We start from the raw sequence: 25,806 nt of genomic DNA on the forward strand, positions 1-25,806 counted from the left end.
ACACCGCGCTGGGCGCGGTGGCTCACGCTTGTAATCCCAGCACTTTGCGAGGCTGAGGTGGGTGGATCACCTGAGGTCAGGAGTTTGAGATTAGCCTAACCAATATGGTGAAGCCTCATCTCTACTAAAAATAAAAAAATTAGCCAGGTGTGGTGGCAGACATCTGTAGTCCCAGCTACTCGGGAGGATGAGACAGGAGAATCGCTTGAACCCCGGAGGCAGAGGTTGCAGTGAGCCGAGCTCACACCACTACACCCCAGCCCGGGTGACAGAGCGAGAATTTGTCTCAAAAAAAAGAACTATTCCCGACATCACTTAAGAAGCTTTTGTAGGACATTGACTATGTCTTAGTACCTCTGAGAACCCTTGCATAGAGCCCAACATAGATATCCCCACCAAAAACAAAAATGTAGTAAGAGGCAGTAATGACTGCAGAAGGGACAAAAGAGAGACCAGCAAGGCCTTGCTGATGATGGAGGCCTGGAGCACCATGACATTAAGGGGTGTCAATCCCGGGTACCCCACGTTCCCACCTCAGCAACATTCTGAGTGATCATATCCCAGGCCGTGGCTGCTTATGCGTAGTCCTGTGCTTCCTGAGGAGCAGCACTTGTCACATATACCTGGTATGTTTGTTTATCACGGTTATAAATCATTGACTTGTGGCTGCCTTGTTTTTAGTCACATGTCACTTTGGGCTTCCAGGGCATCGTGAGAGCAATTCGAGATTACCAGGGCCCCCTGAAGGAGCACGAAGTCACAATCTTTGTCCGAAGAGGTGGCCCCAACTATCAGGAGGGCTTACGAGTGATGGGAGAAGTCGGTAAGATGAGGACCTTTTCTCTCCCCCTCACCCTGAGTGTGGGTGGCCTTCCTCTTTGGGATTTCTGATTCCTGAGCATCAGTCTTGGGCTCTTTTGCTCTCTACTCCCCTTCCTGGGTGTGCAGTTTGGGTTTCCATTCCCTGTCCCAACACAGAGTGCTGTCCTAAACTTTGGAGTGGTCAGGAAAGCATTTTCATTGAGCTCTACACTTAACAGATATTTATCAAAGATCACTCGCTCTGTGCTGGGCTTTGTGCTGGTGACGAGGGTTACAGCCACAAATGGACAGACAGCAAGCCTTGATGGAACGGAGGACACAAACTGCTATGTCAGGGGGTGCCGAGTGCCAGGAAGGAAAACAAAGCAGGGAAAGGGAGAATGCATGTGGGAGGGGTCGGGGCAGCCTTCAACAGGGAGATCAGAAAATGCTTGATCAAACTTGATCAAGGCTGGGCACAGGTGGCTCATGTACTTTGGGAGGTCGAAGAGGGAGGATCCCTTGAGCTCAGGAGTTCAAGACCAGCCTGGGCAACATGGCGAGACCCCGCCTCTACAAAAAAAAAAAAATACAAAAATTAGCCGGTCATGGTGGTACACACCTGTAGTCCCAGCTACTTGGGAGGCTGAGGTGGGAGGATCACCTGAACCTGGGAGGTCGAGGCTGCAGTGAGCCGTGATCATGCCACTGCACTCCAGCCTGGGTGACAGAGTGAGACCCTGTATCAAAAAAAAAAGAAGAAAGAAAAGAAAACTGACATTTGAGCAAAGACCTGGAATGAGGGAGCAGCGCCATGGTGACTCTTGGAGAGGGAAGGGCAAATTCCAATACCCTGCAGTGGTAAGGGGCTGGGACTGAGAGAGTGGCAGCGAGACACTACAGGTCACAGGAGGACTTGGCCATCACTGTGAGACAGCAGGCACAAGAGGTGTTCAAGCAGAGGAACCACATATTTATTATTTATTTTTTTTTTTGAGACAGTGCCTTGCTTTGTCACCCAGACTGGAGTGCAGTGGTACCATCATAGCTCATTGCAGCCTCCACCTTGTGGGCTCAAGTGATCCTCCCTCCTCAGCCTCCCAAGTATTGGGGACCACGGGTGTGCACCACCACGCCTGGCTAATTAAAAAAAAAAAATTTGTTGTGAGATAGTGTCTCACTGTGTTGCCCAAGCTGATCTCAAACTCCTGGCCTCAAGTGATCCTCTTGCCTTTGCCTCCCAAAGTGCTAGGATTATAGACGTGAGCCACTACAACCAGCCAAGTGACACAATTTGACTTAGGTTTGAATTGAATAGGGTTAATTTGTTTTTCTTTTTTTTCTTTTTTTCTATTTTGAGATGGAGTCTCGCTCTGTCACCCAGGCTGGAGTGCAGTGGCGCGATCTTGGCTCACTGCAAGCTCCGCCTCCCGGGTCCACGCCATTCTCCTGCCTCGGCCTCCCGAGTAGCTGGGACTCCAGGCATCTGCCACCACGCCCGTCTAATTTTTGTTTGTATTTTTAGTAGAGACGGGGTTTCACCGTGTTAGCCAGGATGGTCTCAATCTCTTGACCTCGTGATCTGCCTGCCTCGGCCTCCCAAAGTGCTGAGATTATAGGCAATTTTTTTTTTTTTTTTTTTTTTTTGGAGACAGGGTCTCACTCTGTCACCCAGGCTGGAGTGCAGTGGTGTGATCACAGCTCACTGCAACCTCTGCCTCCCAGACTCAAGGGATCCTCCCACCTCAACCTCCTGAGTAGCTGGGACTACAGATACATGCCACAATAAATACACAATTTTTGTACAAAAAATTAGCACACGCCTGGCTAATTTGTTTGTAGACGAACTTTTGCCATGTTGCCCAGGCTGGTCTCGAACTCTTGGACTCAAGCAATCCACCTGCCTAGGCCTCCCAAAGTGTTGGGATTACAGGTGTGAGCCTTTTGTTTTCTTTTTAATAGAGCTGGTTCAAAGCTGAGGATCTGCTATGTGCAGTGGGGCAGGCCTGGGGACAGCACAGTGAGGTTACCAGATCATGCTCTTAAAATTAGAACATTCCACAAGTAAACAGTAGGAGAAGATGCTAGGGGTCTGTCTGTACAAGGAGGAGGGGAGCGTGGCATGGGAGAGTGACCATCAAGGTCAGAGGGGGCCTTTCTCAGGAGGTAGTGCTTGGGTTGAACTGGGAGACCAGAGAGCAGCCAGGTGAAGCTCCATGGAGAGCTCCACGCAGAGGGAGAAGCAGGACCAGAGCCCTGGGGGAATGGGCTCAGGGTGTTTAGGAACAGAGACCAAGCACTGGTGGATGCATGCGATGAGGGCTAAGGAAAGCTGGAGAGCTGGGGTCCAGACTGCGAACAGGAGGAATATGGGCTCTGATAATTTGGTTACTTGAATCTTGCCAGTAAATATGTTTCTTGTGTGGTTTTTTTTTTTTGGAGACAAGAGTCTCACTCTGTCACCCAGGCTGGAGTGCAGTGGCGCAATCTCAGCTTACTTTGCAACCTCTGCCTCCCAGTTTCAAGGGATCCTCCTGCCTGAGCCTCCGAGTAGCTGGGATTACAGGCGCACGCCACCACGCCTGGCTAATTTTTTGTGTTTTTAGTAGAGACAGGGTTTCACCACGTTGGCCAGGCTGGTCTCAAACTCCTGACCTCAAGTGATCTGCCCGCCTTGGCCTCCCAAAGTGCTGGGATTACAGGTGTGAGCCACTGCACCTGGCCTGTTTCTTGTTCTTGTTATCAGCAAGTGGCCTTTAGAAAGATTTGTCTGGTGGTGAAATTATGACAGCTGATTTGTCCTGGATGTTGGTCTTGCACTGAATGCACCAAACACTGATCATGGCTGTAAAAGGCCCTTTGCAGGGTCACATGGACTTGGGCGCTTATCTGCAGACTTGAATTATGGATTTTTTTTTCCTTCCCTTACAGGGAAGACCACTGGGATCCCCATCCATGTCTTTGGCACAGAGACTCACATGACGGCCATTGTGGGCATGGCCCTGGGCCACCGGCCCATCCCCAACCAGCCACCCACAGCGGCCCACACTGCAAACTTCCTCCTCAACGCCAGCGGGAGCACATCGGTAGGTGCCAGCCTCCCCAAACCTTACAGGAAGGAACCATCTCATCTTTTCCACTAGGATACAGTCTTCTTCCTCTGTTCCCTGGGGGCATAGAGGAAATACAGCGGGAGTTAGTGCATGGTTGGTTTGTGGATCTCTGCCAATTTTTTTCCTGTCCTGATTAAAGTAGTATAATGGAAGGACAAAGGATTTTAAAATTGGATCCAAGTTCAAATTGTGGCTGGGCATGGTGGCTCACGCCTGTAATCCCAGCACTCTGGGAGGCCGAGGCTGGTGGATCATCTGAGCTCAGGAGTTCGAGACCAGCCTGGCCAACATGGTGAAACCGTGTCTCTACTAAAAATACAAAAATTAGCTGGACATGGTGGTGCATGTCTGTAATCCCAGCTACTCGGAGGCTCAGGCATGAGAATCACTTGAACCTGGGAGGCGGAGGTTGCAGTGAGCTGTGATGGCACCATTGCACTCCAGCTCTGAGCAACAGAGTGAGAATTCGTCTCAAAAAAAAAGAAAAGAAAAACTTAAAAATCGTTACTCTTACTTTTTGCTGAGAGAGCAACCTTAGCCAGTACCTTGTCCACCCAGGGCCTCAGTTTGCTCATCTGTAACATGGGATAATATTAATTTGTATCTTAGAGGATTATTAGTACTTTTGGAAGCAGCTTATAAAGAGCATTGCTGTGCATAATTTTTATTACGAGTTTTCTTTGGGGCCTTTAAGGACCAGTGGCTTTTTTCCCAGGTGTGACTCTTACCTCTTACACTCTCTCCTTATCTCACCCCAGACGCCAGCCCCCAGCAGGACAGCATCTTTTTCTGAGTCCAGGGCCGATGAGGTGGCGCCTGCAAAGAAGGCCAAGCCTGCCATGCCACAAGGTAACTCCCTGAGGCTTCAGGCATGTTGCAGGGAGTGGCCTTGCGGTACCCTCTGTATCTCTCTCCCCTTTCCCTTTCCCCCCTGGGCTGGCAGAGGCAGATGAACAGCGGTTTGGGTTTTGCAATGGGACTGCACCTGGGACACGAGGATGGTATGACTTGAGCCTTCCCTGTGGGCGCTCCTGAGGCAGAGGACCCACGCCGTGCCTGGTCGCCTCAACTCCCGCTATTCTCTTCTACCCCTGTTCTTCTTATGGGGGTGTGAACTGGGCAGGGAGGCTGTGGAGGAGTTAGGGTTACAGAAATTTCAGGAAGTGGAAAGTTCTCTGAGACTCTTCTCCTGAGTGGAGGGCAGACACCGGGACCCCAGGACGGCAGAGCCAGCTCATACGACAGCAGTTCCCAGGCCACCCCCACCATCTTGGGGCCCTAACAGACATTCCCTCCTTTGAATCCCCAGCAAGAAAAGCCCCCGCCTGTCAGCCCATCTGTATTTCAACTAATTTTTCTCTCCGTGTAGATGTGATTCCTGCCGGCCAGCCCTTGCAGCCAGCTCTACATAAGTGGTGTTAGTTACCCCTGGGCTGGTATACCTGTGCAGCCTCTTCCTGGGACACACTTTGCTATGGCATTTTGGGAAATAGTGACACTGTCCCAAATCAGCATCCTTGTCCACAGCACGGGTCAACCCCATGCTGGCCAATCATCTCATAGTGTTTCATGGAGACAAAAAGGGATTGGCATTAAGAGGGTGGGACTGCGTCAGCTAGACAGCCCAGAGTTCAAGTCATCCAGCTGTCCCTGCAGAGGGCCTGGGGGAGGCGCTGGTGTTGAGCACACCTGCCCAGCCTTCGTCCTCCTCCTGCCCCCTCTCTGCCCGTTTGGTCTTTGCTCTTTCTTGCTTCCATTCTGCTCATCGGTGCTTTCACCTCTTCTGCTGGCCTTACTCCGTTGTCCATTGCAGAACAGGAGAGGGATGGTGAGGGCTTTAGCCCTGAAAGGCTTGTCCATGGGACCCTTCCCTGTTCCCACCCTCTCCCTCCAAAGCCTCCAGCCATCAGTGGGTCACTCAGTTGCCTTGGTCATTTTCTTTGACAGATTCAGTCCCAAGTCCAAGATCCCTGCAAGGTAGGATGCCCCCACCCTGCCCCCACTCCGCGTGTGGCTTTGTTAGCGGGTGACAGTTTTACTGTGTGCTCTGTTTCCCCCTCCCCTGGTGGGTTGCAGTGTCGTCTGGTCTATTTTCTGTCCCTGCCTTGATGTGGCCTGACCCCAAGTCCTAAGTCTTCGCTCTTCCTCCCCTCCTATCCGTGCTCAGTACACGCCCCACTCAGTCCTCTCCTCACTGTGTGGCTGTTTCTGGCTCCAAGCTTGGGAAGGGGTAGAGATTTTGGAAGGAGCAAGAGCCAGACCCACAGCCCTGGAGAGTGTAGTGGTGTCAAGGAGAGAGTGTCGCCTGGGAAGGAGGGAGCCATCCAACTGAATGGGGAGTGGCAGAGAGTCGTGGGCGTCTGTCACTGCTGGGGTGCAGAAGGGGAGCCACATGTCACCCCTGCTTCTCATTTACATCTCCTGATGTCATTTTCCCACCTTTCCTGCCTCGGCTTCACCACTGCCAGCTTCATCCTCAAGCTCCAGGGACCAGTTTATCTTTTTCTGGGGTTGTGGTGGAGGAACAAGAGAGGTGAAGAAGGAGGTAGACGGAAGCAGAAGGGTGTGCAGCGGATCTAGTGACTGGGTAATTGGAAGGGGTATGAGCTTTGTCTGGTGTATGAGGTCACATTTTACAGTGGACACTTCTGTGCATGCGCATTCACCCACCAGCCTAGCTGAGTAGATTAATTGGTTCATAGCATCAGACCTTCCATTTAACTTTGACATTCACAGCCGTGGAGGCGGGGAAGTCTTTATTGTCCCCTTGCTAAGGGGAGGGGAAGGAGTAATTGGCAGGGTCGATAACCAGCTGGAAAGGCCTGGAATGCAGCACTGTGGCCACCTGGCTTTAATCCTGATGTTTTTGCCTCTGGAAAAAGTTAAGAGCAGAGTGAGCCCAGTGTGGAAAGAACAGGGACCAGCCCTGGTTCTCCAGGAGCTCTCTGTGCTCTGAAGGGGAGGAGGGTTATGAGGAGGGGGATTATCCTTGTTACTTTCTGGAGTGAGAGAAATAAAAGGAGGGTGTGTCAGGGAGAACAGATTATGGCTGAGCGAGCCCTCCCCTCAGCGAGGCCAGAGGAGGCCTGGTGTAGGGGGCATAGCCCCTGGCACAGAGGTTCTCTCTGGAGCCTCTCTGCTGCTGGTGGGCTGAGGATACACCCTTCAGCTTTGGTTTCTCTGTGCTTGAGGAAGGGCCACTTTACCTCCACCCTTTCCTGCTGGAGATGCTGGTAGGTTGGTAGATTCCAGGCTTTGTCTTGATTTCTGTAGCTGGCAGGTTAGATAGATCAGAGGCATGTGCACGTGCATCACCTGGCGGGGGTGACATGATGCAGGCTTCCCCTGAGGATGGCGGGTCATGAACTCACACTTATATTCTCCCTCCTCACTTTCACAGTTGAGCTGCATTTTAAGTGATTGGGTAATCCTGGCTCTGATGCTGGATGACCTCGGACCTCAATCATTTGGCATCTCTGGGCTTCCTAGGACTGGGAAATGGGAGAACTGGATTAGGTGGCTCCCCTTGTTCTGTGATCTCATGTCTCAGCAGAACCTAGGGGGGTCTAGGTGACAGTAAATCCCAGGTATTTGCAACATCAGGAACCTTCTGCCATGAGAAGCTGTAAGGCTGTGATGGAAGAGGCAGGCCTGTACAGGGATTTAATGAGACCATGAACTTGGTTAGCCAAGCCTGCTCTAGTGCAGTAGGTTAATTAATACCAGATGCCACTGGGCTAGATGCATCATTCTCCCTAGGGGAGCTCAGAACCTCCCTGAGGGCTGCTTTCCTCCTCTTGGACTTGCAGGGACCCAGAGGGGAAAGTCAACTGCCTGAAGCGTGGTAAAAGTCCTTTCCCTTTAGGCTAAGGACTGCACTTTTTTCTTTTTTTTTTAAATATACTTGCTGCATTAAAATTTTCTTTTTAAAATTTTTGTGGGTACATAGTAGGGGTGCATGAGATATTTTGATACAGGCGTGCAATGCGTAATAATCGCATCATGGAAGGTTTTTTTTTGTTGTTGTTGTTTTTTTTTTTTGAGGTGGGGTCTCACTATGCCGCGGTGGCTGGTTTCGAATTCCTGGGCTCAAGTGATCCTCCCATCTCAGTCTCCTAAGTAGCTAGGACTCAAGCATGCACCACTCTGCCCACCTAGAGAACTGCACTTCTACCAGCTCCTTTTGTTCCCTTACCTTTTTTTTTTTTTTTTTTTTTTTGAGACAGGGTCTCACTCTGTGGCCCAAGCTGGAGTGCAGTGGTGCGATCTTGGCTTGCCGCAACCTCTCCCTCCTTGGTTCAAGTGATTGTGTGTCGGTTTCCCAAGAAGCTGGGATTACAGGTGCATGCCACCACGCTAATTTTTTTTTTTTTTTTTTTTTTTTTTTTTTTTTTTTTTTTTTTTTGAGATGGAGTCCCGCTCTGTCACCCGGGCTGGAGTGCACTGGCACGATCTCGGCTCACTGCAACCTCTGCCTCCCGGGTTCGAGCGATTCTCCCTGCCTCAGCCTCCTGAGTAGCTGGGATTACAGGCGTCCACCCCACCACACCCAGCTAATTTTTGTATTTTTATTAGAGACAGCGTTTCACCGTGTTGGCCAGGCTGGTCTTGAACTCTTGAGCTCAAGTGATCCACTGGTCTCAGCCTCCCAAAGTGCTGGGATTACAGGCGTGAGCCACCACACCTGACCTGCGCCTTACCTCTTAAGTGCCCACTGGAGGGTCTGTCCAAGAGCACTGTCCTGAGCAGGAAAGAGCCACCTGGTAGAAGGGAGAAGGACAGGAAAAACAGGAGAGCAGGTTGAGGGCACTGGCCCTGTGTAACTAGCTTGCTGATCCTGCCTCGTGCAGAGCCCTGGCCAGAACCACAGTTAGCGATAAGGCTGCTGTGTCCTCAGCCCCGGCTGCACAAACCTCTTCTTTGGACCTACACTGACCTAGAATTCATGCTGATTCAAACCCTGACTGGAGCTGGTTTTATGTCCAGATTTACAGGGTAATAAGCATTGTTGGAACATAAGTCCTGAACCCACCAAAATTGGGCGAGCTAAGCATTTTTTTCCAATGACTTTAAAAATAATTTGTTAAGACCTTATTTGCATATAAGCTGATGACACACCTTGCCTGGGAAATGAAGCAGGTCCTATAGGAATTATCCTGGGCATCTTTGACTGTGGGGCCCATCTTTCTCCATTCTTTGCAGAGCTACTTACCAGCTAGCAGGCCCTCTTAGCTTGATTTGCTCTTTCTGCCACCTTCTTCCAGAAAAATCGAGGCACCTCCTCCCCAAGTTCTCAGAATTCTGTCCTCTTGACATTCCTTTACGGTTGTGATGAGGCATCACCCTGTGGACATGGGGCGTGGAGGGGTCTGTCAGGCAGCCCTGGCCCCTGCAGGTCTCCCGGGGGTATGTGTTCTGGGTGCACTCTCTGTGTCTTTGCCCACCAGGAAAGAGCACCACCCTCTTCAGCCGCCACACCAAGGCCATTGTGTGGGGCATGCAGACCCGGGCCGTGCAAGGCATGCTGGACTTTGACTATGTCTGCTCCCGAGACGAGCCCTCAGTGGCTGCCATGGTCTACCCTTTCACGTGAGTTACCCCATGGCGGGAAATATCTCCTTCCTCTGCTAAGACAAAGCTTGGGGCTGGGCACAGTGGCTCATGCCTGTAATCCTAGCGCTTTGGGAGGTCGAGGTGGGAGAATTGCTTGAGCCCAGGAGTTTGAGACCAGCCCTGGGCAACATAGGGAGACCCCCATCTCTACAGATAATTTAAAAATTAGCTGGATATGGTGGTGTGCACCTGTAGTCCCAGGTACTTGGGAGGGTGAGGCAGGAGGGTTGCCTGAGCCTTGGAGGTTGAGGCTGCAGTGAACTCTAATTATGCCACTGCACTCCAGCGTGGGTGACAGAGCAAGACCCTGTCTCAAAAGAAAAAAAAAAGGCAAGGCTTGAGGAGTCAGCGAGCTCATTCCCTTTGCTGGGGAAGGCTTTGCCCATTCTAGAGACAGAGGCAGTCAGTATTCCTGGGGGATCTTTGTCCCTTAGATGAAAATTCTTTGAGGGCACAGACCATGCCTTTTCTATCTTCTAGGTGAAATTCCTCCCCTCAGCTTCCCCTTCCCCAGTCCTGACAGGTTGAGGATATCCTAATTCTTCTTTTACTTTCTCACAGTGGGGACCACAAGCAGAAGTTTTACTGGGGGCACAAAGAGATCCTGATCCCTGTCTTCAAGAACATGGCTGATGCCATGAGGAAGCACCCAGAGGTAGATGTGCTCATCAACTTTGCCTCTCTCCGCTCTGCCTATGACAGCACCATGGAGACCATGAACTATGCCCAGGTAGATCACTGGGCTCTGGAGGGTGGGGGGTGGGGACCATGAACTATGCGCAGGTAGATCACTGGGCTCTAGGGGACAGAGGGTGGGGAAGCAGGAATGGCTCCTGGTTGATGTCCCGTCACTGCTGCCTGGGACAAAGGGCTGGGGATTTGGGAGTAGCCAGTGGTTTAGGTGGAAATGGTTGGAGACACATGATCTTCAGAAGTCAAGATAGTGACTTAGGGCAGGTCAGTCTGGGCAGAGGCTGCTTATCTGGGCTTACAAAGAGGCTGTTCAGGCCTAGGACAGTGACTTATGCCTGTAATCCTAGGACTTTGGAAGGCAGAGGCAGGAAGATTGCTTGAAGCCAAGAGTTCAAGACCAGCCTAAGCAATAAAGCGAGACCCATTCTCTACAAAAAGCTTAAAAATTAGTCAAGCCAGGCATGGTGACTCACACCTGTAGTCCCAGCTACTCAGGAAGCTGAGGCAGGAGGATCGATTGATCACCCAGGAGTTCAAGGCTGCAGTTAGCTATGATCATTCCATGGCACTCCAGCGTGGGTGGCAGAGGAAGACCCTGTCTTTAAAAAATTAAATAAAGTAAAATAAAATATACGCTGGGCATGGTGGCTTATGCCTGTTATTCCAGCACTTTGGGAGGTCAAGGCAAGAAGATTGCTTGAGCCCAGGAGTTTGAGACCAACAAAGCAAGACCCTGTCCCTATAAAAAAATTAAAAAAAAAAAAAGAATTAGCTGGACATGGTGGCATGTGCTGGCTGAGGTAGGATGATCACTTGAGCCTGGGAGGTCAAGGCTACAGTGAGTTGTGATCACACCACTGCACTTCAGCCTAGGCAACAGAGTGAGACTCTAAATAAATAAATAAATAAATGTTAAATAAATAAATGAGGTGGCTCAGGCTCCACCCCACCCCCACTATATCCTCTCTGTGCTATGCATAACTGGCTTAAAAACCGGGATTGGCTGGATGCCATGGCTTGTGTTTGTTGGGCGGCAGAGGCGGGGGGGATTGTTTGAGGCTAGGGGTTCGAGACCAACTTGAACAACACAGCAAGACCTTGTCTGTACTTAAAAAAGGATTAGCCAGGCATGATGGCACTCACTAGTCCCAGCTAGTAGGGAGGCTAAGGTAGGAGGATCGCTTAAGCTCAGGAGGTTGAGGCTGCAGTGTGCTGTTATCATGCCATTGCACTCCAGCCTGGGCAGCAGAGTAAGTCCCAGATCCTGTCTCAAAAACAAACAAAAAAACAAATCAGGATTAAAGCACTTTATTTTATGTATGTTTGTATTTTTTTTTTTTTTGAGACAGGGCCTCACTCTGTCACACAGCCTCCACTTCCCAGGCTCAAGTGATTCTCGTGCCTCAGCCTTCTGAGTAGCTGGGATTACAAGCACATGCCACCACACCTGGCTTTTTTTTTTTTTTTTTTTTTTGTACAGATGGGGTTTCACCATGTTGGCCAGACTGGTCTCGAACTCCTGGCCTTAAGTGATCCACTCACCTTGGCCTCCCAAAGTGCTGGGATTACAGGAGTGAGCCACTGCACCTGGCCTATTTTAATTAAAAAAAATTTTTTTTTTTTTTGAGACAGAGTTTCACTCTTTTTGCCCAGGCTGGAGTGCAATGGCACAATCTCGGCTCACCGCAACCTCCGCCTCCCGGGTTCAAGTGATTCTTCTGCCTCAGCCTCCCAAGTAGCTGGGATTACAGGCGCCTGCCACCATGCCCGGCTAATTTTTTTTTTGTATTTTTAGTAGAGACGGAGTTTCACCATGTTGGCCAGGGTGGTCTCGATCTCTCGACCTCGTGATCCACCTGCCTCGGCCTCCCAAAGTGCTGGGATTACAGGCGTGAGCCACCGCGCCCGGCAAACTTTTTTTTTTTTTTTCAATCAGTCAGCTTCCCAAGCCAGAAGAGGCTCAGAAAGACTCCAACATTTCATTATAAAAATATTACATATTTATTATAGAACAGTTTCAAAATACTGATAAATACTGTTTTGTTGAAAATAAATACTTGAGGTCCCATTTCAGAAAAACATGACTGCTGCTATGACGGTATGTCCTTATCTACTCCCTTTTCTAGATTTGAACAAAGGGAATAATACTGTATGCCACTCATATAATCTGCTTTCTTCAGTTGCTCTTTCCACATCAGTAAGCACTTACTGGCAGCATCACTTTTGCTTTTGCAAATCTTGTGATGGGCAATCTCGGATTAACATTTGCCTATATCCTTAATTATTCCCTAAGCATAAATTTCTAGAAGTTGAACTACTGCATCAGAAGGTGCAGGTTTGAGGCTGGGTGCGGTGACTCACATCTGGAATCCCAGGACTTTGGGAGGCCAAGGTGGGTGGATCATTTGAGGTCAGGAGTTCGAGACCAGCCTGGCCACCGCCTCTACTAAAAATAAAAAAAATAGCTGGGTATGGTGGCGGGCACCTGTAGTGCCAGCTACTTGGGAGGCTGAGGCAAGAGAATCACTTGAATCCGGGAGGTGGAAGTTGCAGTGAGCCAAGGTCGTGCTATTGTACTCCAGCCTGGGCGATGAAAGACTCCATCTCAAAAAAAATAAAATTAGGATATTGATTATTTTGTTGAAAATTATCATCTGATCCCAGACTGGCTTATTTCAGTTTATGACTGGAGAATATAAAATTGTCTTGATACCTAGAGGAAGTAAAAATACATTTGCTGAAAATGAGCTTCTTTTTTTTTTTTTTTTTTTGAAATGGAGCCTCTCTCCATCACCCAAGCTAGAGTGAGTACAGCGGCGTGATCTCAGTTCACTGCAACCTCCACCTCCCGGGTTCAAGCAATTCTCCTGTCTCAGCCTCCCGAGTAGCTGGGACTACAGGCGCCTGCCACCACGCCCAGCTAATTTTTGTATTTTCAATAGAGATGGGATTTTACCTTTTTGGTCAGGCTGGTCTCGAACTCCAGGCCTCAGGTGATCCAACCGCCTCGGCCTCCCAAAGTGCTGAGATTACAGGCGTGAGCCACCACGTCCGGCTGCTGCTTCTTTAGTTTAGGGCAGAGGTTGGCAAACTATGGCCTAAGGCAAAACCTAGCACATCACCTAGTTTTAGGGCTGTTTTTTGTTTGTTTGTTTGTTTTTGTTTTTTGTTTTTTGAGACAGAGTTTTGCTCTCATTGCCCAGGCTGTAGTGCAGTTGTGTGATCTCGGCTCACCGCAACCTCCGCCTTCCAGGTTCAAGTGATTCTCCTGCCTCAGCCTCCCAAGTAGCTGGGATTACAGGCATGCATCACTATGCCTGGCTAATTTTGTATTTTTAGGAGAGATGGGTTTTCTCCATGTTGGTCAGGCTGGTCTCAAACTCCCAATCTCAAATGATCTGCCCACCTTGGCCTCGCAGATTGCTGGGATTATAGACGTGAGCCACTGCGCACAGCCAGGGGTTTTTGTTTGGTTTTAAAGAGACACACATACTGCTCTGTAGCCCAGGCTGGAGTGCAGTGATGCAATCATGCAACTCACTGTAGCCTCAACCTCCTGGGTTCAATTGATCCTCCTACCGGGTCTCCCTGTGTTGCCCAGGCTGGCCTTGAACTCTTGGGCTCAAGGGATCCACCTGCCTTAGACTCCCAAAGTGCTGGGATTACAGGCATGAGCCACTCTACCTGGCCCCTACAATACTATCTTGACCCTTTACAGAAGTTTGCTGGCCCTGGTTTAGAGCCAAAGAGAAGTGATTCCTGGATCTGTCCCATGCCCCTCCCACCCCGTCTCTGGGCTGAGTGTAGAAGCAGCTCATTTCTCTTAAACGCTGACCCTGTCCTGTGGGGATGGTGACAAGACTCGGAGGGTCCCATGAAGAGAAAAGCCTTAGATAGCTGCTTTATGAGCAGGCACAGGAACAGGTAGATAACAGGAGGGTGTGAGCTTTTGGGTGAGAGTGAACGTAGCTGCTATGACTGTAGCAGGGCTTCCGAAATACCTGCCTCTCTTGGGTGGATCACTGTGGCGTTAGCTAGTGGAGATCAGTTTCGGCTATCCACCACTTGTGTTTTCAGGAGATGGTTAGAGTGATTACGAGCAGAGGCCTGTGGGAAGAATGAGATGCATATTGGTTTTGTTTTTTCGTTTTGTTTTGTTTTTGTTTTTGAGATGGAGTCTCGCTCTGTCACCCAGGCTGGAGTGCAGTGGTGCCATCTCAGCTCACTGCAACCTCCACCTCCCGGGCTCAAGCAGTTCTCCTGCCTCAGCCTCCCTAGTAGCTGGGATTATAGGCACGCACCACCATACCCAGCTAATTTTTGTATTTTTAGTAGAGACGGGGTTTTGCCACGTTGGCCAGGCTGGTCTCGAACTCCTGACCTTAGAAGATCCACCCTCCTCGGCCTCCCAAAGTGCTGGGATTACAAGCATGAGCCACCGCGCCCGGCTGATAGGCATATTGTTAACATTACTTTGTTCTTGGACCCTGGAAGAGGACATGCGGAATGGGAGGTGGGCCCTTAAACGGTGCTGTCTTGTTGCCCTTTCTGAGGCAGAGTTAACAGGAAGGGACTTTTGTCATCCTCTAGATCCGGACCATCGCCATCATAGCTGAAGGCATCCCTGAGGCCCTCACGAGAAAGCTGATCAAGAAGGCGGACCAGAAGGGAGTGACCATCATCGGACCTGCCACTGTGAGCTTCCCCTCCGGAAAGCCTTTTAACGTTCGATGCTATCTTATGAAGTTCAATGCCCTTAGGAAGTTTACTTTTTGACTCCTCTATCTCCCTCCTAGGTTGAGAAGATTCAGGAAGTATGTGTTGAAAATCAGTCTGTCCATTTTTAGCTTTTTTTTTGAGACACAGCCTCACTGCAATGCCTAGGCTGGAGTGCAATGGCGCGATCCTGGCTCACTGCAACCTCCGCTTCCGGGTTCAAGTGATTCTCCTGTCTCAGCCTCCCAAGTAGCTGGGATTACAGGCACCCGCCACCATGTCCGGCTAATTTTTGTGTTTTTAGTCGAGACGGGATTTCACCATGTTGGTCAGGCTGGTCTCGAACTCCTGACATCGGGTGATCCACCCACCTCGGCCTCCCAAAGTGCTGGAGTTACAGGTGTGAGCCACCGTGTTTGGCCTTTTTTTTTTTCTTTGAGACGGAGTCTTGCCCTGTTACCTAGGCTGGAGTGCAGTGGCACGATCTTGGCTCACTGCAGCCTCTGCCTCCTTGGTTCAAGCAATTCTCCTGCCTCAGCCTCCCGAGGAGCTGGGACTATAGGTGTGAACCACCACGCCTGGCTAATTTTGGTATTTTTAGTAGAGACAGGGTTTCACCATGTTAGCCAGGCTGGTCTCAAACTCCCAACCTCAGGTAGTCTGCCCCCTACAGCCTCCAAAAGTGTTGGGATTGCAGGCGTGAGCCACCATGCCTGGCTGAAATTATTCTTTGAATTATTTTTTGTTTGTTTTTTTAAGAAGCAGGGTCTCGCTGTGTTGCTGGAGTGCAGTGGCTTTTCACAGGTGCAGTTATAACACACTTCAGCAGCCCCGAACTCCTAAGCTCAAGCAATCTCCCTGCCTCAGCCTCCTGAGTAGCTGGGATTACAGAAGTGTTCCTCCACACCTGGCTTATTTTTACTTCTTACTGTATTAAAAAATTGGAGCTAGTATTTATTTCCAAAGAGCTGAGATTACAGACCTGAGCCACTGTGCCGGGCCAAGTATACGTATCTGAACCTGAATTAGTGAGCCATGCTTTACAAATAAGGCTCTCTTTTGTTCTGTATGTCTCTTGAGAGAGAGAGGAGACTTTCCTAAGCAGGAAACCCAGTGGGCAAGTGTGATTTCTCTTGGTCATTCTCTCCCCAGCCTGGCCAGAAGGGGCTGGGCAGTAATGCAGGGGCTTTGTGATTCTTTGTGGTGAATCTGGAAGTCACCTTCCTCCCTGATTGTGGTTTCTGCCCCCACAGGTTGGAGGCATCAAGCCTGGGTGCTTTAAGATTGGCAACACGGGTGGGATGCTGGACAACATCCTGGCCTCCAAACTGTACCGCCCAGGCAGCGTGGCCTATGTCTCACGTTCCGGAGGCATGTCCAACGAGCTCAACAATATCATCTCTCGGACCACGGATGGCGTCTATGAGGGCGTGGCCATTGGTGGGGACAGGTAATCAGCTGGGAAGCCAAGGAGGGGCTTCCTGCTTTGAGAGCAGTGGGCCAGGAGACGATGCTGTGTCCTGCAGGCTGCTTGCTGCCCCTGAGTTCCAGGCCCGCAGGAATGCTGCTGAAGTCTAAACAATGGGGCATCACTGCTCTTGTCTCAGGACTGACAGAGCATGAAATCGGAAAACACAGAACAGGGCAACAATGTGCAGGAGGGGCGACTGGGCTTTGGGGATAATTCTGTTTGTTGTGATTGGCCATAGGGAGGCAGCAGAGTACAGTGGTTAGGAGGGCCAGTTCTGAAATTGGACTAAAGAGGTTCAAATCCCATTTTCCCTCTTTAGTAGGGGGTGGGTGGCAGGGGCCATCCTGGTCCGGTTACTTAACCTCCCTAGACCTCCATCGTTTTTACACATCAAATGGGTAAATAATACCCCCACCTCATGGGGCTACTGGAGGAATAAATGAATTGTAATACATATAAGTGTCTGAGCCAGGGCCTGCGTTCAGCAGGTGCTCAGTGAGTTTTTATTGTAGTTAATAATAGTATCCTCATTATTTTTGGTAGTGGGAACACTGATCAGTAGGTCATGAATACAGTATTATATCTTAGAGTAATGTCTGGCACTTAGTAGGTTCATAATAAATGTTAGCCATTATTGTTTATTATTCCTACTATTACTACTGCTGTCGGGCTTAGAAACCAAAAGCTGTTGAGATAGAGTCACCTTGTTCGTCTCCCTGGCTCTACCACATGATTTCCGATAGGATGCCTGGGTGAGGAAGAACTCTTACCAAGGTCTTTAGGGGTGTAGCCTGGGAATCCCCAGTCCTTGGGTACTGCCTGACCAAAGGCTCAGGGAATACGTCTAGGAAATGCTGCTTGTTTAGATTGTCTTCTTAGATTTATAATGATCATATCAAAAGACATGAAGAGGCCAAGAACAGTGGCTTATGCCTATAATCCCAGCACTTTGGGAGGCTGAGGGAGGAGGATTGTTTCAGCCCAGAAATTCGAGACTAGCTGAGGCAACACAGTCTCGAATTTGGTAGAGACCCCCATCTCTACCAAAAAAAAATTAGCCGGATGTGGTGGCATGTGCCAGTAGTGCCAGCTACTTTGGAGGCTGAGGCAGGAGGATTGCTTGAACCCGGGAGGCGGAGGTTGCAGTGCACCAACATCGCACCACTACACTCAAGCCTGGGTGAAAGAGCAAGACTTCATCTCAGAAAGAAAGAAAATATGTGTGTGTTCTTAGGTTTTTTTTGTTTGTTTGTTTGTTTTTGTTTTTGAGACGATCAAAAAATTCAAGCGATCCTCCCACCTCAGCCTCCTGAGTAGCTAGGACTGTACAGGCACCCACCACCACACCTGGCTGATTTTTGTATTTTTAGTAGAGACGGGGTTTCGCCATGTTGGCCAGGCTGGTCTGCAACTCCTGACCTCAGGTGATCCACCCTCCTGGGCCTCCCAAAGTGCTGGGATTACAAGTGTGAGCCACTGCGCCTGGCCGGAATTTGCGGATATATTTTAAAACAACTGCACCAGGGCGTACTTTCTAAGTCATCTCTTACTGCTGAGCGAACCTCTCTGGGCTTATTTTGTGCCCAGTCTTTTCCTTTGCAAGTTAAATAGCTCCAACTCCTTCCCTCTTTCTTCTCTTCGGTTCCATTTGCTACCTTCCCCTGTCCATTATTGCTGGGGCATCTCTGGACCCTTACTGGCCATCCACATCCCCCCAAAATCCAGTGTACCCAGTACAAGTGTGCTTCCTAACCCTGTACACACTTCCCCAGGCCTCCTCCTGATCCTGTATCCTGATACTCCCTGCTCTCAACAGGTACCCGGGCTCCACATTCATGGATCATGTGTTACGCTATCAGGACACTCCAGGAGTCAAAATGATTGTGGTTCTTGGAGAGGTGAGTTACTTTAAAAAAAAAAATTATGATTTTAAAACTGTAATGCATGATCTCAGTTTTCGAAAAATTAAAACATTTTGGTTACATGTAACTTAAAGGGACAGTCCCTGGTAATCCCATCCCCTAGGTGCTGGGGCCTCGAGGTTGTCACTATTAGTACTGCCATTTATGTTTCAGAGAAGGGAGTTCTTAATCTCCCAGCATCCCAAACTTTAGCGCCAATAAGAGAGAAGCTCTGCTCTGGCTGGCTATGGTCTCTACCTGGTGGGCAGTGGAAAGCTGGAGTAAAAAAAGTGCATTTTTTTGGCCAGGTATGGTGGCTCACACCTGTAATCCTCCCAGCACTTTGGGAGGCTGAGGCAACTGGGTCATTTGAGATCAGGAGTTCTAGACCATCGTGGCCTACATGGTGAAACCCCATCTCTACTAAAAATATAAAAATTAGCCAGGCATGGTGGTGCACACTTGTAATCCCAACCACTAGGGAGGCTGAGGTGGGAGAATCACTTGAACCCAGGAGACAGAGGTTGCAGTGAACAGAGATAACGCCACTGCCCTCCAGCCTGGGAGACAGATCAAGACTCCGTCTCAAAAAAAAAAAAAAAAAGCAAAAAAAAGCGCTTTTTAAAAAATGTGATGACTTTTGGATAGAACAGTTAAAAAAAATTTTCTAAATACTAAAAAATTTGGGAGTCCCATAACCCCATCCCTTGTTTGCACCTCTGAAGGCAGGTCTAATCCTAAATCATGTTATATTTCTAGATTAGGAAGGGGGAGTCCCAGAGATTCCTCTAGGAGACCTGCTGTTTGTTCCTTTAGAAATCTTCCTTGTATCCAGGCTGAAATTAAACTCCTTTTATTTGGCCAAAGCCCGTGTCGCTCCATTTTCTATCCAGTTTTTACGTCAGGATGGGCTGCACCAACTTGGCTTTTTCTCATTCCCCATTCCTTGGCAGATTGGGGGCGCTGAGGAATATAAGATTTGCCGGGGCATCAAGGAGGGCCGCCTCACTAAGCCCATCGTCTGCTGGTGCATCGGGACGTGTGCCACCATGTTCTCCTCTGAGGTATGGCTGAGATGGGTCACTTCTGGGCTGGGAGTGGGGATTGCAAGAGGGGGCATTTGAGGCGAACCATGTAATCATCTTATTAATTCGCAGCTAGTTCCTTCAAGAAACGTTTGTTACTTGCTTGGTTACTACAAAGTCCAGCCAGGGCCCTGCTCTCTGGGAGCTTATATCCAGTTGGAGGAGAACAATTTATAAGCAGATTAAAGCTACAGTCAGGCTCTGAGTCCCTACTTGGCGTAGGTAGCAACCAGCTGTCTGGAGAAGTTGAGATGGCATCCCTGAGAAGGTGATGTTTGAACTGTAGTTTAGGGGATGAGAAGGGCTTTGCTGATGAAAGGGAGGCCGAGGAGGGAGAAGGACACAGCCTGGGCTCAGCTGGGCGGGGCTTGGTGAGATGTTTTGTGTGGGGAGAGGTGGTAGAAGGAAAGGTTTGTTCTTGATGTGTTAAAATGATAAAATGTACGTGAAAGTGTCTGGCGCACCTGATGGTGTTGAATATAAACACTCCTTGGGCTTCTGCTGTCTGCTAAGCTTCTGAGCTATCTGTCTTCTGCTGGGGGATCATACGCCAAACTTCAGCCCCTGTGCTTCGGCTTAGAGAACCCTTTACCACCTTGAAGGTGGCTCACGTGATGATGATGAAATTGAAGGAAAAGCCGGGTACCCGGTATGTGTACAAGAATACTCTGCAGTATCATTAACAGCAAAAACTGGAAACAACTTTTTTTTTTTTTTTTTTTTTTTGGAGACAGGGTCTCACTCTGTCGCCCAGGCTGGAGTGCAATGGTGTGATCTCGGCTCACTGCAACCTCCACCTCCCGGGTTCAAATGATTCTCCTGCCTCAGCCTCCTGAGTAGCTGGGATTACAGGCGCATGCCACCACACCCAGCTAATTTTTGTATTTTTAGTAGAGATGGAGTTTTACCATGTTGGTCAGGCTGGTCTCGAGCTCCTGACCTTGTGATCTGCCTGCCTCGTCCTCCCAAAGCGCTGGGATTACAGGCGTGAGCCACCATGCCCGGCCCAGAAACAACTTAACATGCTTATCAGGAGGGGACTGTCAGCATGGCATATCCACAAACTAATGGAAAACAGGGCAGGCATGCAGAGAAGGAGGCGGAACTTGATATGTTGATGCAGAAAGAGTTTAAGATACATTACCTGTAAGAAAGGGCAGAGTTCAGTAAATGCTTATAATATCCATTTTGTGTAAAGTGTGTGTGTATGTGGGTTTTGTTTTTTATTTTTCCATGTAAGTAAAAGGGGAGGAGAGGTCCAGAATCCTGCCCATCCCTCCAGGGTGAGCTCTGCTTGCACAGGCTTTAAAATCAGACCTTGGTAGATCTGTGTAGCCAGACGTGGTGGCAGGGGCATATAATGCCAGCTACTCGGGAGGCTGAGGCAGGAGAATTGCTTGAACCTGGGAGGCAGAGGATGCAGTGAGCTGAGATCAGATCTTTAAAATCAGATCTTGGTAGACCTGGGCAAGTCATTTAGCCTCTTGGTAACTGTTTCCTGAGCTGTAAAATGAGGATGCCATGCCGCAAGGTTGTTGTATGACTTAAATGAGGAAGTAATTGTAAAGGTCTGGCGTGCATAGGTCTTAGAAACTATTCTTTTTTTCCCCATGCCTTGTCAGTCCACTTATTCCATGAAGCTGTTCCTGATTCTCCTTTTTTTTTTTTTTTTTTTTGAGACGGAGTCTCTCGCCTAGGCTGGAGTGCAGTGGTGCGATCTCAGCTCACCGCAGCCTCTGCCTTCCTGGTTTAAGCAATTCTCCTACTTCAGTCTCCCAAGTAGCTGGGATAACAGCCACCACGCCCAGCTAATTTTTGTATTTTTAGTAAAGACAGGGTTTCACCATGTTGGCCAGGCTGGTCTCGAAGTCCTGACCTCAGGTGATCCACCTGCCTCGGCCTCCCAAAGTGCTGGGATTACAGCCGTGAGTTACCGCGCCCAGCCGATTCTCTTTCTTCTTGAGTGCTCTCCCCCAACTCCATTGCTCTCCCCCCAACTCTGTACTCGCCCAACAGCCAAAAACCAGTCACCCTCCTCCATTGTTTCTCCTGGCTTGCTTTGCATTACCAGCCCCTCCGCCTTTCCACCCCACCTCCCCATCCCCACCATGATCAGGACACTTCTAAGAGGGTGAGCACCTCGCATTTCAGTATCTGGCGGCACTCATCACCCCATGGGTGGGGTGGGTCCTTGAATTATTTTAGGTTTTTGTGGTTTTTTTTTTTTTGAGACGGAGTCTCGCTCTGTCGCCCAGACTGGAGTGCAGTGGTGCAGTCTCGGCTCACTGCAAGCTCCGCCTCCAGGGTTCACGCCATTCTGCTGTTTCAGCCTCCCAAGTAGTTGAGATTACAGACGCCCACCACCACACTCGGCTAATTTTTTTTGTATTCTTTTAGTAGAGATGGGGTTTCACCGTTAGCTAGGATGGTCTCAATCTCCTGACCTCATGATCCACCCATCTCGGCCTCTCAAAGTGCTGGGATTACAGGCGTGAACCACTGCGCCCAGCCCTTTAGTTTTGTTTTTTAAATAATTCATCTCCCTTTTAGAAATTTTGTTTTTAGTTTTGAGAAATCCAGAGTTACAAGAAACTTAACTTCTTTAAACCTAGGGTTTCTGAATATAGACTCTCTTCTTCCCACCCATCTGCCGATGCAGATTAAATCCTACAAAGAACGCATTGGGAACTCACGCTTTAAGGTGTCTTTCAACCTTTGCTTACAGAGCAGCAGTTCCTAACCTTTTCACCTTTTTGTTCTGTTTGCATGGTGAAGAGCACAGGCTGAGGCCAGATTGCCTAGGTTCAAGTGCTACCACATGCTACCTGTGTGACGTGGGATAAATCACTTTACCCATCTGTGCTCCCATTTCCTTTTTTATAGGAAACGATCATAGCTACTGAGATTGAATGAGTAAAACTCTTAGAAAAGTGCCTGAACATAGTGTTATGTAAACAGGTTAGATAGTACTATGATTACTCTCTGCACCCCATCCTAAGACAAGGCTTTGCATCAGATGTCTTGTGGGTTAATTTCCTCCATCGCTTGATTAAAGACTCAGTCACGCTGGGCGCGCTGGCTCATGCCTGTAATCCCAGCAGCTTGGGAGGCTGAGGTGGGTGGGTTGCTTGAGTCCAGGAGTTGGAGACCAGCCTGGACAACATGGCGAAACCCTGTCTCTACTACAAAACTCAAAAAACTTTTAGCCAGGCATACACCTGTGGTGGCATACGCCTGTAGTCCCAGCTACACGGGAGGAGGTGGGAGAATCACCCGAGCCTGGGAGGTTGAGGCTGCAGTGAGCCAAGATAGCACCACTGCATTCCAGCCTGGGGAACTGGAGCGAGACCCTGTCTCGAAAAAAAAAAAAAAAAAAGAAAGAAAAGACACAGACACCATTTAGCACTTCTTTTTTTTTTTTTTTTTTTTTTTTTTTTTTTTTTTTTTTTTTTTTTTGAGACGGAGTCTTGCTCTTATCACCCTGGCTGGAGTGCAGTGGCGCAATCTTGGCTCACTGCAACCTCAGCCTCCTGGGCACATATCTATAGTCCCAGCTATTAAGGAGGTTGAGGTGGGAGGATTACCTGAGCCCAAGGAGGCCAAGGTGCCAGTGAACCATGACTGCATCACTTTACTCCTGCTTGGGTGACAGTGAGACCCTGTCACTTTAAAAAAAAAAAAAAAAAAGCGGGGGGGCAGGCGTGGTGGCTCACACCTGTAATCCCAGCACTTTGGGAGGCCGAGGCTGGTGGATCACCTGAGGTTAGGAGTTCGAGACCAGCCTGACCAACATAGTGAAACCCCATCTCTACTAAAAATACAAAAATTAGCTGGGCGTGGTGGCAGGCACCTGTAATCCTAGCTACTCGGGTGGCTGAGGCAGGAGAATCGCTGGAACCCAGGAGGCAGAGGAAGGTGATTCTGGAGTTGGGCTGCCAGTCTTTGTATCCTGACTTCCATGCACATTAGCTGCGTGACCCTGAGGAAGCTCCTGAACTTCTCTGTGCTTTGGTTTCCTTGTCTGTAAAATGGAAATCATCTATTGTACCTATTCAGTGAGCTTGCTTGAGGCTTAAATGAAGTGATTCATGTAAAGTGTTTAGCACACTTTACATGGGGATTCTATGTTCACTCTTGGGGGATTAGCAGTAAAGCTACTTTCCTTTGCTTTCCAGGTCCAGTTTGGCCATGCTGGAGCTTGTGCCAACCAGGCTTCTGAAACTGCAGTAGCCAAGAACCAGGCTTTGAAGGAAGCAGGAGTGTTTGTGCCCCGGAGCTTTGATGAGCTTGGAGAGATCATCCAGTAAGTGGACCTTGGGGAGGATGCCGGCCTCCCCCTCCTTTCCAAATCCCTCCTGAGACAGCAGCCTCTCCCACACAGGGACATCCTGTATTCCTGGTCCCTCTCGATGTCTAGCGCAGCTGTATGGATGGTTCAAAATCCTCTTTCTCTTTGGCTTTCCTTTTGTTTTATTTAGTTTGTGGAAGCAGTAGGTCTAGGCTGGTATTAAAATGTGTTGAGTTTCTGAGCCTACCTATTTGGCTGGGAGGTGGCAGCCATAGATGAGAGCTCCACATGAAAATGTTTAGAGAGTGTTATCTATGATTGATAGAGAGTTATTAGATATCCTGTGATCTCTCCCCATTTCTACCTCTTAAACCTGCCTGGACTCCCGGCTGTGTCCTTCCTTGCCATCCAGAGATTGGGACATGAGGTAGTAGGGAGCAGAGGGGCAGGTGCAGTCTTGGCTAGAACTTCTTTTCATTTAGTTCTCAGAATTCAGCAGGTAAGAGTAAACTAAGAAACCTGCAGTGTTTGGGTTAGATAGAGCATTCTTGGGATGTCTTACAGGAGCCCAAAATAAGAAAATCCACATGGATGTCTTTTTTTTCCTGCCTCCCAGGTCTGTATACGAAGATCTCGTGGCCAATGGAGTCATTGTACCTGCCCAGGAGGTGCCGCCCCCAACCGTGCCCATGGACTACTCCTGGGCCAGGGTAGGTGCCTTAAATGTCCCTAACAGCGTGAGCAAGCGAGATCTGTGGGTCTATGGTGGTGGGTTTCACGTTGATTTGCCTTGAACTCTTGGAAACCAGGCCTTCTGTATTAGTCGGGGATCTCTTAGAGGGACAGAACTAATAGGATATATATATATAAAGGAGAGTTTATTAAGTATTAACTTACATGATCACAAGGTACCACAGTAGGCTGTCTATAAGCTGAGGAGCAAGGAGAGCCAGTCCGAGTCCCAAAACTGAAGAACTTGGAGTCCGATGTTTGAGGGCAGGAAGCATCCAGCACAGGAGAAAGATGTAGGCTGGGAGGCTAGGCTGGTCTCTCTTCTTCACATTTTTCTGCCTGCTTTATATTTGCTGGAAGCTGATTAGATTATGCTCACTACACTAAGGGTGGATCTGCCTTCCCCAGCCCACTGACTCAAATGTTAATCTCTTTTAGCAACACCTACACAGACACACCCAGGATTAATACTTTGTGTCCCTCAATCCAGTCAAGTTGACACTTTTGGAGGTCAAGGTGGGACGACTGCTTGAGACCAGGAGTTGAAGGCTGAAGTTAGCCATGACTGTGCCACTGCACTCCAGCCTGGGTGACAGAGTGAGACCCTGTCTGTAATTTAAAAAAAAAAAAAAAAAAAAAAGGGCTGGGCCTGGTGGCTCATGCCTGTAATCCCAGCACTTTGGGAGGCCAGGGTGGGCGGATCACCTGAGGTCAAAAGTTCGAGACCAGGCTGGCTAACATGGTGAAACCCCATCTCTACTGAAAAAATACAAAAATTAGCCAGGCGCGGTGGTGGGCTCCTATAATCCCAGCTACTCGGGAAGCTGAGGCAGGAGAATTGCTTGAACCCGGGAGGCAGAGGTTGCAGTGAGCCAAGATCGTGCCATTGCACTCCAGCCTGGGCAACAAGAGCGAAACTCCGTCTCAAAAAAAAAAAAAGGAGAGAGAGAGATAGAGAACATATTCATGTTGTTTTTGTAATAAAAATGTAACTGTAAAGCATTTTAAAAATTCATAGAGGATAATTGGAGAAATAGGATTGGACTAAATTGGCTGATTTGCCTCAACTCTGGAAATGGGAAATTCAGGAATTCAGTCCCCGTCCCCTGGGTAAAAGACATATTGAAGGGCTCCCCCATTTCTTTAGCCACGTATCTCGTCCCTTTTTTTTTTTTTTTTTGAGACGGAGTTTCACTTTTGTTGCTGAAGCTGGAGTGCAATGGTGCGATCTCTGCTCACTGCAACCTCCTCCTCCCCGATTCAAGTGATTCTCCTGCCTTAGCCTCCCGAGTAACTGGGGTTACAGACACATACCACCACGCCCAGCTAATTTTTGTAGTTTCAATAGATCATGGGGTTTCACCATGTTGGCCAGGCTGGTCTCGAACTCCTG

General features: G+C 49.1%; 1 protein-coding gene and 1 long non-coding RNA gene across 13 annotated transcripts in view; one reads left to right on the forward strand and one right to left on the reverse strand.

Moving 5' to 3' along the window:
• The window catches only part of ACLY (ATP citrate lyase), a 62,106-nt gene that overhangs the window by 28,088 nt on the left and 8,212 nt on the right, over positions 1–25,806 (forward strand). For 7 of the 12 annotated variants that reach the window (XM_024350306.3, XM_054670883.2, XM_063798577.1 and 4 more), the window contains 12 exons: positions 706–823; positions 3,733–3,887; positions 4,673–4,763; positions 5,862–5,891; positions 9,362–9,503; positions 10,089–10,257; positions 14,811–14,915; positions 16,190–16,386; positions 18,224–18,305; positions 19,262–19,372; positions 23,569–23,696; positions 24,298–24,391. In XM_024350306.3, the coding sequence (XP_024206074.1) occupies positions 706–823; positions 3,733–3,887; positions 4,673–4,763; positions 5,862–5,891; positions 9,362–9,503; positions 10,089–10,257; positions 14,811–14,915; positions 16,190–16,386; positions 18,224–18,305; positions 19,262–19,372; positions 23,569–23,696; positions 24,298–24,391 (1,422 nt within the window). The remainder of the gene's footprint in view (positions 1–705; positions 824–3,732; positions 3,888–4,672; positions 4,764–5,861; positions 5,892–9,361; positions 9,504–10,088; positions 10,258–14,810; positions 14,916–16,189; positions 16,387–18,223; positions 18,306–19,261; positions 19,373–23,568; positions 23,697–24,297; positions 24,392–25,806) is intronic. The other 5 variants (XM_063798578.1, XM_054670885.2, XM_024350307.3 and 2 more) reach the window with 1 other exon arrangement.
• On the reverse strand, positions 2,449–9,199 carry LOC134808860 (uncharacterized). Its single transcript, XR_010152868.1, has 5 exons — positions 9,127–9,199; positions 8,615–8,674; positions 7,121–7,405; positions 4,900–5,042; positions 2,449–3,968 (listed from the first exon to the last, which is right to left on the reverse strand). It is a non-coding gene; the product is annotated as an uncharacterized LOC134808860 (long non-coding RNA).

Source organism: Pan troglodytes, chromosome 19 (assembly GCF_028858775.2).
Source record: "Pan troglodytes isolate AG18354 chromosome 19, NHGRI_mPanTro3-v2.0_pri, whole genome shotgun sequence".
In the NCBI taxonomy this organism is placed as follows: domain Eukaryota; kingdom Metazoa; phylum Chordata; class Mammalia; order Primates; family Hominidae; genus Pan; species Pan troglodytes.